Source organism: Erigeron canadensis, unplaced genomic scaffold (assembly GCF_010389155.1).
Source record: "Erigeron canadensis isolate Cc75 unplaced genomic scaffold, C_canadensis_v1 Conyza_canadensis_unscaffolded:20, whole genome shotgun sequence".
NCBI classification, from domain to species: Eukaryota; Viridiplantae; Streptophyta; class Magnoliopsida; order Asterales; family Asteraceae; genus Erigeron; species Erigeron canadensis.
The window spans coordinates 1-12,500 of NW_025215603.1; the positions used below are offsets into that span (position 1 = coordinate 1).

The following is a 12,500-nucleotide window of genomic DNA, read 5'->3' on the forward strand; positions in this document are numbered from 1 at the left end:
CTTGAATGACGATTCAATTAGCAAAATCCAGTGTCAATTAGGTAGAGGCGGCAAAGTGGGTGGGTCATGCAATAGCACAACCTATTAACCTTCAATAATAGTCTCAATAGTTATTTTAATAGCATTTACTTGTTATTTTAACTTCTCATCTAACTTTTTACATAATGTGATTGTCCCACATAGATCAAACATTAACCAAATTCAGCCATTGATCAATTGTAAGTGGGTCAAATTTTAAATATCCTACAATATATGATATGCTTGCCTTTGTCCCGATAGTGACCGCAGCATGTCCTGCTCGAACCCCAGGTGATTCTCCTTGAACAACAAACTGAACATTCAACGAAAAAGTTTGTTCAGTTTGCGCTTTACAACAAATTTAACTGATAAAAGACGAAAAATTAGTTGAAGCTCATATTACGTACCCTTGACCAAGTCAATGTGTCGACATTAAAACATCAACATCACCACGGTAACGATCCCCACAATCACCACCATAGACAAAGATTATTGCATACAAAAACCGCAATGTGACTATCCTGGGGACGGGAATATCACCTTTTGGTACAGGCGAACTCCACCTCATTGTTTTGAGGTCCAATACATGCAAATCATTTAAGTAATTTGCATCACCCTCACCACTGCCACCAAATATTACCATTCGATCGTGACTGATCATGGTTGCGGTGTGACTTTCTCGGGGGTTGGAGCAACTCCTTTACAATTCGGTCGTGTCCATTCACGAGTCAGAGATCCAAAATGTGAATGTCGTTGACCTTCTTAGTGCCATTTGTTCCTCCAAATGATCATCATGTGGCCTACTATGACTGCGCTGTGACTATCTCTTGGACCAGGGCCCGCACCGGTTGTCGCTATATTGGTCCAAGCCATGGTTTCGAGGTTTAGCACAAGAACATCACTGAAATGTAGACCACCACAGCATCCCTTTTATTACAAGTACAGCAAATTGTAAAGCATTTGTTAACATTGTATACAGTATTCCCCCAATAGAAAAGACAAACAACTTAGAAAGATTTAGGACTAGTACTTATAAAAAATAAAATACACTGTTTTTCTATAATTTAGAAGATTCACTAGCAAATGATCAAGTATGGCCTATTAAAATAATCACAAATTATCATTCACTTTGATCTACGTATCCACAGACAAACCTATAAACGGACGAGGTTTTCATGTTCATGTTCCCAGGAGGGGAAGTCTTTAACTCAGATGTACACAGCGGAATTCATAACACTTTACTTAACCACCCCCAAACTATTTACTCAAACCCGAGACCTCTTGTAACATAATGATAGGACACATGACGCCTAATTATTAGGTCACCTTAGTAGTGGTAATTAAGAAGTTTATGGTGGTCTAAAAAATTAAAAGTTATTATTATTATTATTGGGACGTTAATCCTTGTTACTTGTCTTACTTCCGAACTCATGATTATATCCTGCTATCTCAAGCAGTATCTCCTATAGTGACTTAGTGGTGTTAAAAGTTGGTAAAACAATAAATTTTTATCAAAAAACGTGTCAGTCAAACATGCATTGTGTACTATAGAATGTTGTTTAATTGCAAATTAAATTAGTATATGCTAACTCATTTCAAGTATCTATCTTATGATCATAAAGTTTATAATACTGTTAAATTATTATTATTGACAAACTGGGTTGTTCTGAGTACTCATGCTAGATTAACTTCAACAACAAAAAAGATCATCAATTTTTTTCATCAATTTATTTTGCCATTTTCTAGGTCCATTTTGTGTCAGTTATATTTTTTATCTACACCTTTAAAGTATGTAAAAATTAAAAAACCACCAAATTAGTTATGCAAAACAAAAGGCTAGCTTATATGAAAAGGAAATGAACCAAAAGCAAGTTAAGAAAAGTGTTTCTTGTTGTTGCCTCACTTGAAGCTATAAATGCATGAACCATACAACATAGAAATAAATATATACGAGGACATATATATATATAAGAGAGAGAGAGAGAGGGAGATGTATACATACACCAAAGATATAGAGAAAGCCATTAGAGTAGCAAGCAGAATGCCCCCATCTTTCAGAAGGTTAAAACCCATGAACTTTGGATACAACCACATTGTTGCTTTCTTGAATTCACCATTTCCCAGAGAACCCATATTTATATATCTTTTATATGATGAAGTAGTTAGTTTTATTTATTTACTCACAATGGAAAGAAGGTGTAATTAATTAATGATGAGTAGTAGTGACACACTCACACACACACAGTGAAGAGTAGTTGAAAGTGAAGAAAGAAAGATTTGCACCAAGCAAGCAGCTTCAAGTACTAGCTATAGGATATGAGAGAAAAAAAAAAAAAGAGAGAGAGACATGAAAAGATAGGAGGTTTCACGTCGACCATCACTGTCTTACCAATAATATACTGCAACACACATATGGGTTTTGAGGTAAGAATAGTTCTTGTCAAACTTATGGTGCTTTCCACTCACCATTATATTATTTATCTTTTGGTTAAATACAATTAAAAAAGATTGTGACTTTCAAAGGTCGAATATAACTTTACTTGGATAAACTTGATCCTTAATTTTGATCGATGTCTAACTATTGAATCAGATCAATGATTAACATTTAATAATAATCTTATAATTTTGAACTTTAATTATAATTAATAATTAAAATCTGTCCAACTATAATTTTTAATTTGAGAAATCCAAGTTCAAAAAGTAAATACTAGTTTTCATGTCATATGATATGATTACTATTTAAAGTCACTACGATAATAGTATACGTACAGTAATTTGTTTTAATTATTTTTGGAGTCTAGTGACCCAACCAATATTTTAGTAAACTGACCATACTTTTTGCAGCGAGGATCGCTGCAAAAGTCCATCGTACATACCCGTATACTGTGGACCATCAAGTCCACAGTGTACGGACAGTTCTATATATGTAAACTCGCGTAGCGTCATTTTCAAACCACAATCGTTTTCGTTTCAGGTATGTTCTCTATAGGCTTTCAATATATATATGTATATGTTCATGTTTTCCATTATATATATAGATATAGGTGTATATATGTATGTTTTTATATATATATAATGTTTAAATATAGTAAGTATATATATACTAGTTATAAGGTTCGTTTGTAATCTTTAAAAAATTTAAGCATTGAATTTTTCATACTGTTTACGTATATGTATATATTTCAGATGGATTTGAAAGTATATGGGGCGAAATGGGTGCAGAAGGTTTTGAGCTTCACTTAGAAGAACCTGATGAAGAATTTGAGATACCAGAGGCGACCCCTCATTTTGACTACAACGCTAGGGTTTTCCACACCGATCAGGTATCCTTGTTAACTTTTATAATCACTTACTTTCCCACTTAATATAAAGAATACTTGCATTAAAAGAAATCATTTTACTTTTTATACCAAATATCATTAAACAATTTATATTTTAGTACTATTTAATTTGTGTTTCGTTGTTAAATTTATTGCATATTTAAAATGTTAGATATTTATAAGTATACAATTAATGATAATTTAAATTAAAAAAAACTAATTTAGGTGTTCCATTCACACGAAAAATTGTTCAACTAGGCCAAAAGTACAGCATTGCAGCTTGGTTATGTTTTATCAAACGACGAACAAATTTCAACTTAGCTGGTGTAAAAAATAAAGTGACGATAGTCTTTAATCTTTCTGAGAAAATGGATGATATGATAAGCGGGCTCGTTAAAAGACACTTAAATGTCAGTACCCCTTTAGATTAATCGGCCGTTTGATTGGTTGGAGGGTAACTGTTATAGACGACACACATAATCACTACCCAGCTGAGAATCTGGAGGGTTACGCGTACGCAAGAAGGTTGACTGAAGATGAGAGATCATTTCTAGAAGATGAATATCAGCGGTACTACGCCCCGTAAGATGTTAAAGCTATTGACTGAAAGATTTTCAGGAAACTTGACCCGCAGCGAAGACATTTACTATTTCCAAAAGCTATGCGGAAGAAGGCGGCCGAAAAACATGGGAACACTCCAATGCAGGTTTATTATATCAAATTTACATATCTTGAATCGACTAAGTATAATTTGTTCAAAATAGTTGAAGCTCAGTGAAGAAAGCTTGCTCAGGATTCTGAAGTCATTCAGAATATAGCTCACTGAAGCTTCACTTCAGATTCAGAATCAACCAACACTGAAGACGTTCAGACGGAAGTCAAAGACTGAAGACTGAGGAAGAAGATCATCTCAGAAGCAGAGCTCAGAGAAGATCTTACCTGAAGTTGAATCTGAAGAGGCTCAGTGAAAAGTACTTACAACACTTTTTCACTGATTACGAGGAAAGTCTTTTTGCAGCTTTAACTACCTTTACTCGGTTAATTACTATCAACCTGGGATTGGGAAAGTTTAGCAAAAAGGTTGGGAATAAAGTATGTCAAGTCACATCAAGAAACTTACATACTTTACCTTAACAAGCATGTTATGGATTTCCCACGAATCCATCCAACCATATTTAGTACGGCATATTGCCATGTCATCAGGACATGTTTGCCTATAAATATAAGACTTCTCACACTTGCAATATTGCTTGGAACTTTGGCAATTGCAACGTGTGATATTACTCTAAGTATTCTTACGAGTAATTCCTCGTTACATAGATCATTTGTATTTCTGGGTTGTTTAGATACTTTCACAAGTGTAATTATCTTTGTTCCGCAACAACTCTTGTATTTTGTTTATAAACAATAAATAAATACATTGAAAATACATCTCGACTCATTACCATAATACTTGATTATATTTAGTAATTTATATAGTTTCAAGCAATTATACTTTATTACTCTTATCCATTATCTGGATCGTAATTGTAACTAGTCCTATCTAGTTTCGATTTACTTGCCAATCGGGTTACTTGATATAACTTGAGATTATTATTGTCTAACTTTATATCTTGTTATATCGTGATCTCGTGTACATCTTGTTAGGTGGACTTACAATTTCCTTATGTTATCCAAATAAACGCCACGTACAAAACCATTTTTACAACATGCCGTTGGTCGAGATCGTTGGTGTCACTCCAACAAACAAGACCTTTAGCATATCATATGCGTTTATCATAAGCGAACAAGAGCATAGTTATAGATGGGTGTTGGAGTGTTTGAAGTCGACGTTAGGTGAAGGGTTTTGTGCGCGTGTACTCACGGACAGGGATTTGGCGCTAATGAAAGCATGCAAAACCGTTATGCCGGAAGCATACCATTTACTGTGTAGAGTGCACATGTGGAGGAACATAGACAAATTTAGCATGCCATCGTTAAAAGGGGAGGGAAATGAGGGCATTTTTACGGATGGTGAAAAAACTTTGCGAGTCCCGCACACTAGAAGAGTACACCAAGAACGAAAAATTTAAAAGAGAAGATGGGTCCCCTTTTAGACAGTAAGTGAAGTGCACATGAAGTTTTTTATTTTTTAACTTTTGGTAAATCACAAGCTAACCAAATGTTAAATTGACAGAGGTTTACAAGTACCTGCAGAAGGAGTGGCTTTTCCCGTACAAGGAAAAGTTTGTGTCCTTTGGGTCGATCAGCACCTCAACTACCGTAACTACAACTACCAACAGAGTTGAGGCTGAGCATTCACTCCTCAAGTCCGAGTTGCAGGGGAGATGTACATTTCAAAGAATAATTCAATGTGTTATAGATATCCTCCTCGGACAAGATTCAGATTTCAAGGGCCAACTAGAGGAAAGCAGGATTTATAGAGACAGTAAACACAACTACCCATGTTTGAAACACCTGCTTTGTGTTGTATCTGTGACAGCTCTTGATATAATGGTCGATGAAATTAATGATTAAAAAATGAGATCGGTAAAGACTTGAGAAAGTGCGGGTGTAAGGTGTGGATTAGTTGTGGCCTTCCATGTGCCTGCCGTCTAGCTGCGTACATGCATTATAGTAAGTTTACTGAATATAGGTATTGATGTTTTTTTTTTGGTAAATGCACAAATATTGTAATTATTTTTCGTCAAAAATGTAGGCAAACGTGGTGAGGTGCATAACAAAATGACTTTTGGAGAAAGCTAGACCTGACACCGTCGACATGCCTACCGGACAATGATCATCGAAAAGACTCTGACGATGACGAAGCTATCGACGAATTAGTAGAGGATGTTAAAGTCCAGTTTAAGGAACAACCGAAGTCAAATCGCAAAAACTGGATTTCTAAATTAAAAGATATCGTCTATTCGGGGAGAACGAAATTAAGGACCCTTCTGTTATTAAGAATAAACGTGGAAGACCAATCGGGTCAAAGAAAAATATACCTCAAGTATGTCGGATCATAATTTGAACTACAGTTAATTGATTTCTTATATTTAATTGCCCCCTATTTGTTAGTATACTTCTAAGTGTAATTAATTGATTTTTTATTTTTTGCAGGTGCCCGAACATAACAGACCAGCGACAATACAGCACCCTCCGGTCTTCAAAAATCCAAGTCGGTTCAATTTTCCTGACCGATTTTTCAGGATACCCAGTCCATGGGGGAGTTCTCCCGATCATTTTTCGCAACCGTCATTTGTATTTGGAGAAGGCCAGTATGCGAGACATAGTGAATACGTGAGCACACAACCATAATCACCTCAAAGTGGGAGACAAAGTGATCATGTGGGCACCAGTTCTTTTTTCGCAGAAACACAATCACGTTTCTTCAATGAAACTGAAAGCCAATCACAATCACCTCAAAGTGGGAGGCACAGTGATCATGTGGAACTAATTCAAATTGGGCTCAAAGCCAGCCCAAATGGGGTCAAATTGGGAGACAAAGTAATTATGTGGGCCTAACAATGAACGTGCCAGACAATGTAGACGAAACAAAGTATACTGGGGTCAAAGTGGCAGGCAAAGTGGGTATGTGGGTTATGAGTTTAACATCCCGGGAAATACAGATTTCTTTGGCAAACCTTATAAAAAACTATACTGGGACAAAGTGGCAGACATAGTTCGTATGTGGGTAGCGATTCACGTTTCGCAGACACACAAAGTTATTTCGAAGACCAGAATAACCAAACGCAAGAGAAACGTATAGCTTCGTTGATCAATTATTTTTGGCACCCATTACACAAAATACACAGAACACCCTAAACCGTTTACACACAACTTTTTCCAGACGGAGTCAACATCGACTGACATGAGTCATTACTTAGGGCAACTCCCTAAGTACTTTCAAAGATACGTTGTCAATATAAAAAATGTAAGTCTGATAGTAAATGTTGGTTTCGGGCACTAGCTGTTGCTTTGGGTGAAAACGAGCATTTGAAGTTCGAGTGGATTCGCAAACTAATGCTAGAGGAGTATGAGTCCAAACGCGGATACTATGAGGGTGCATTCGATGGTGACGCTAAACACATACACACTTTGCTATCAAAGTCTTATCCAAATGGTCGCCCACAAGATTACTGGATGATGAATCCATATTGCGCCATGCTTCTGTCTAATGCTTTGGGTGTAATAATTATCTGTTTAAGTCTAGAGGAGATCACATGTTTTCCTTTTTGGAAGGGGCCAGGCGAGCTATACATAGACGACCCGATATGCATTGCCCTAGTATCGGGGTCCACACATTTTGTTACGGTTTTTTTAGACAAGGACTGCCCAATGCCTTACACCTCAGCTTGGGGACATGATAAACCTGCATCGCAGGCCTGGGTAAGACATCCGAAGTACAGAGACCGTTTAGCTGAGTACCACAGACACATTCAAGCTAATAAGGCACCTACGGGATATGATATCCTTGAATAGTTTACTTATATTGTATAACTATTTGTTTGTAATTCTTTAACGTATGTAATAAGTTATTATAATTACTAGATATAGTTGATGTATTTTTTTACTTATATTGTTATCATGATTACTAATAATAGTTGAAGTATTCTATAGCTATATTTGTTGTTTTTGTTATTATTTTTATATAGTTAGGCATTTTTTTTACGTTTTTTTTGTTATTATGAGCATCATCATCAACACATCCGAAAAGATAAACACATATACACCACAAACATAATTCATACGACACAAAATATATTGTTCATAACCACAAAATACTAATGATGAGCATCATTGACCTCATCATCATCATCCAAGTTGACATGATACGATCTGGCTGAGAATTGAGGGCTGTGGGCAACTGCTGGGCCGGCTGAGGAGGAAAAGGAGTCTGTGCATAACTAGCATAGTTAAAATAATTCCTCAAATAAGGAGGAATTCTGGCTAGTCTGAGGTGGGTCATTGTTCAAGTCGAATTCTAGACGTGTCTGTCCCTCTGTAAGATGCGTATAGTCATACGCCTGGGTACCCATCTGCCTGATGACCCGCCCTATGCCTCGAGATTTAAGTTCTGACAATTTTATTCAACACGTAACAAAATGAAGTTTAAGAAAAGATCCAAAATTATCACATATACATATAACAAAATGATCAAGGTTAAGAAAGATCCAAATTATCAAATATTTTATTCAATGTAACTTTTTTTATTTACTTTTTATATATCTTTTCAATTATATTTTTTATATACTTTTTATGCAAACGTTTAGTTAACTTTATAACTTAATTTTTTTATTACTTTTATATATATCTTTTTAACTTTATAATATTTTTAGAACTTCATTTATACAATATATTTACTTTTATACTTTTAATTTTATTCTTATTATTTTTACTTATATATTTACTTGTGTTGTATACTAATATAGTTTACTTATATGTTTTTTGTACGTAATGTTTAATATTCTTTTATACTAATATACTTTACTTATATCTATGTTTTATATTAACTTTTTAACTAAATTTTTTATACGTCATATTTTTGAACTTAATTTTTATATATAGTTTTATCTATATTTTTGTTGAACTTTTTTTTATACGTCTTAAGTAGTGTTTTTAATCAATATTTTTACATAATCTTGGCTATTTAGTTCTATAATATATTTTTAACAAACTAAATTTTTTATACGTCATGTTTTTTAACTTAATTTTTATATATAGTTTATCTATATTTTTGTTGAACTAATTTTTTATACGTCTTAAGTAGTTTACTTAATCAATATTTTTACATAATCTTGGCTATTTAGTTTTATAATATTTTTTAACTAACTAAATTTTTTACACGTCATATTTTTTAACTTAATTTTTATATATAGTTTTATCTATATTTTGTTGAACTAATTTTTTATGCGTCTTAAGTAGTTTATTTAATCAATATTTTTACATAATCTTGGCTATTTAGTTCTATAATATATTTTAACTAACTAAATTTTTACACGTCATATTTTTTAATTTAATTTTTATATATAGTTTTATCTATATTTTTGTTAAACTAATTTTTTATACGTTTTAAGTAATTTTTTTTAATCAATTTTTTACATAATCTTGGGTATTTAGTTCGATACATATATTTTAACATAATCTTGGCTATTTATTTTAATCAATTTTTAACAAATTTTAATCTACGTAATTTTTCATCTAACAATATATTCTAACCAACACTAAAACACCTAACACTAATGACTAAGAATTCTAACAAATAACTAATAAAACAAATTAGTGGGCTCCTAACAAATCACTAAATTATCAACAAAACAAAACCAACTATACTAACAACCTATTAAATCCCAAGTAAACTAATAATCCTAAAAAACTAACAAATTAGTGGGCTCCTAACAAATCACTAAACATTGTAATACAATCACTAAATTATCAACAAAACAAAACTAACTATACTAACAACCCTATTAAAATCCTAAATTAAACTAATAACCCTAACAAAACTAATATTATACTAACATACCAATATAATCAATTAACTATCAAAACATATAATAAAAATCAAAAAGCAGAAAATACATACCATAATTTGAGATGCCTGGAAAATTTGGGGGAGGAAGACCGGAATTCAAACGGTGGCTGGCTGGAATTTGGGGGAGGATAGCCGAAAATCAAACGGCGGCCGGGAAATAGCGGCTCCTAAAAGTCCAGATGTCGCTGCTAATACTACTTCCCTGTAAGACCGACGGTGATGGCTGGCGGTGGCTGGTGTAGTGCCTGCGGTGGTGGCTGGCGGGGTGATGATCCCAAAACTTCATGGTAGCCGGATTGTCACAACAAGGGGACTGGATTGTTAAAATATGAGGTGTTTTGGTGTGTGTGGTGGCCGGATTGTTAGTAGCCGGAGGTGTTTTGGTGGATGGACTTGGTTGAAATTGTAGATGAAAATCGGATGAAAATGATGGAATGGATGGGTGGATCGCTTTTATTTCGAAATGGGTCCGGCAGACTTATTGCAGAGACCCTCGCTGCAATAAGTGAATTTAAAGCGGTCAACCATTTAAACCGTGGTTAGGTGAAAGCTGACGTGGCGTTGTTTTGCAGCGAAGGTCATTGCAAAAAGTGACTGGTCAAAAAAATAAAAACGTGGTCGCGATACGAGGCGCGTTATTTTTTTATGAATATATATACTATTCATACTTTAAAAATATAAACCAATTGGGTGAATCAAGGGTTTTAAATATCAAGAGTTCGATCCTTATGTCCAATAATTAGGTGAAAGATCATTTTCAATACATAAACAATCGATTGATGTAAACAAATACACAAGTAATTTCTAATTGGTTTTCAGTAGTGGTTATGATGTTCGTGATAACAATTATAAATGTGTCGTGAAAAAGGCTAAAAGAGATTGAAATGATGGTCAAGGATAAATAAAACGTTAAGATGAGTTTTGAAATTAATGGTCATGGGAGAAGGAGTCGGTTATCTAAGGGGGGTGGGAGTGGTTTCCCCAACCCCAAAATTCCCCAAATTTCCACATCACCATCTTCCAATAAAAACCCTCCACCTCAAACTTCCCCAATTCACCCCAAATCACCCCAAAACTATGGCGCCACTCACCCCAACCCCAATTTCCAAATCATCATTTTTATTTCCATTTATTTTTACTCTATAAATTTAAAACATAAAAAAACATTCATTAATAATTAAAAAATACATAATAATACTTGGAAAAAAAAACAACAAAACTAAAAACAAGTCCAACAGTTTTCGAATGAAACAACAACGAAACTTGGCGATATATTGATTTGTTGAATGGACTTCTTTTGGTTTTCCTTGGATCCATTGGTGATGGGTATTTATTTTTTATTTGGATTTGAAGTGTTGTTTGTTTAAAAAAAGTGTTGGTTAAAAATGCAGTAAAATACAACATAGCTTTTGTTTCTTGCATAGTAAAGAAAAGAAGGGGTGTTTGGAATTTGTATAGTGAGATAAAAGAAATAGATGGTGAGATATTTGGAAGAAAAAAAAACAAAAAAAAACAAATGGTAACATTTATCCGTAGGGAGTGATCAACAGCCACGTGGCCACATGTGATTCGCTGCTTTTCCTGCGCTTGGCCCCACGTCGTTTTCTCTCTCTTCGGTGAAACAACCCCAATTCCCCACCCCAACCCCTGGCGGTGGTGTGCCCACACGGGGTGACTTGGGCCCAAACACTTCCCCACCTCCACTCCTACCCCCCTAAAGGCTTATAATGATGCCCTCCTCTTCAAGATAGGTTTCTTAAGCAATTAAGGGTGAACTGGTTACGCGTAAATGATTTCATTTCGTCTTATTTTCATAAGGTTGTGAAGGCTAGAGCTGCAAAAAGTCGAATTGATGTGATAATTAGCGCATTTTGATGAAGAAGACGCAACTCTACGGGAGTGTTTGATTGTAGAAAATGTTTCTAGTTTTTTATTTCTAATTTTCTATAAAATGAAAGGAGTTTTTATTTTCTAGAAAACAAATAAAAATTTTGAAAACGCGTTCTAATTAGAAACTTGAAAACATATTAGAGATGTGAGGGAGGGGAGCAATGAAATGAAAATGAAAATGAAAAATGGAAAACAAGAAAAAGATGTTTTCAAGTTATCTATAGAAAAATGGAAAACATGTTTTTGTTTTTCCTAGAAAACATTCTTAGAAAACTATGATTAAAACGCGTTTTCTATTTTCCATGTTTTCTTGGAAAACGGAAATGGAAAACAAGGTGTTTTCCGCAACCAAACGCCCCATACATGTTTCTACCCATTATATGAAAATAAACGAAGGTTCTACAAGGTGTCGCAATTACGGTATGTTGGTGTTTGGGAAAGCTATAAATGAGACTATCTTTTCGAGCTTCCCAACTGTTTCTTTCAAAGTCGTTGAGGACATTAGCTCGTTAGGTGTTCTTTGAATTATAAATAGATAAAATCACTAGCTAGTGTTTTGTAAGGTAAAATGGAAAGCAAATAAATGGAATGAGAAAGATTTTTTTATTTTATAGAAATTTGTAATAGAGAATGAAACAAGAAAAAAAAAATTTATTTACATTTTATCATTTCTATGATTTTGGAGAGAAATGATAAGAATGAAAATTAATTTTCTTTTCTAGTTTTAATAAGAATTTATGTATTAATGAAATTTTAGT

At 34.0% G+C, this 12,500-nt stretch overlaps 1 protein-coding gene and 1 pseudogene across 1 annotated transcript; one reads left to right on the forward strand and one right to left on the reverse strand.

Annotated features, from left to right (window-relative positions):
• Nucleotides 1-265: 265 nt before the first annotated feature.
• On the reverse strand, nt 266-2,151 carry LOC122584285 (annotated as a pseudogene).
• A 4,693-nt stretch (nt 2,152-6,844) lies between these two features.
• Nucleotides 6,845-7,799, forward strand: LOC122584293. The gene is made up of 2 exons (XM_043756502.1): nt 6,845-6,908; nt 7,288-7,799. The coding sequence occupies exons 1-2, from the start codon at nt 6,845-6,847 to the stop codon at nt 7,797-7,799; spliced, it is 576 nt and encodes a 191-aa protein (XP_043612437.1).
• The last annotated feature ends 4,701 nt before the right edge of the window (nt 7,800-12,500 follow it).

What these genes read in the sequence shown, in the direction of transcription:
- LOC122584293 (XM_043756502.1), top strand. Translation starts at nt 6,845, where the DNA reads ATGAACGTGCCAGACAATGTAGACGAAACAAAGTATACTGGGGTCAAA. An exon ending in CAAAGTGGCAGGCAAAGTGG is followed by an intron (nt 6,909 to 7,287) that starts GTATGTGGGTTA and finishes TTCGGGCACTAG; the next exon opens with CTGTTGCTTTGGGTGAAAAC.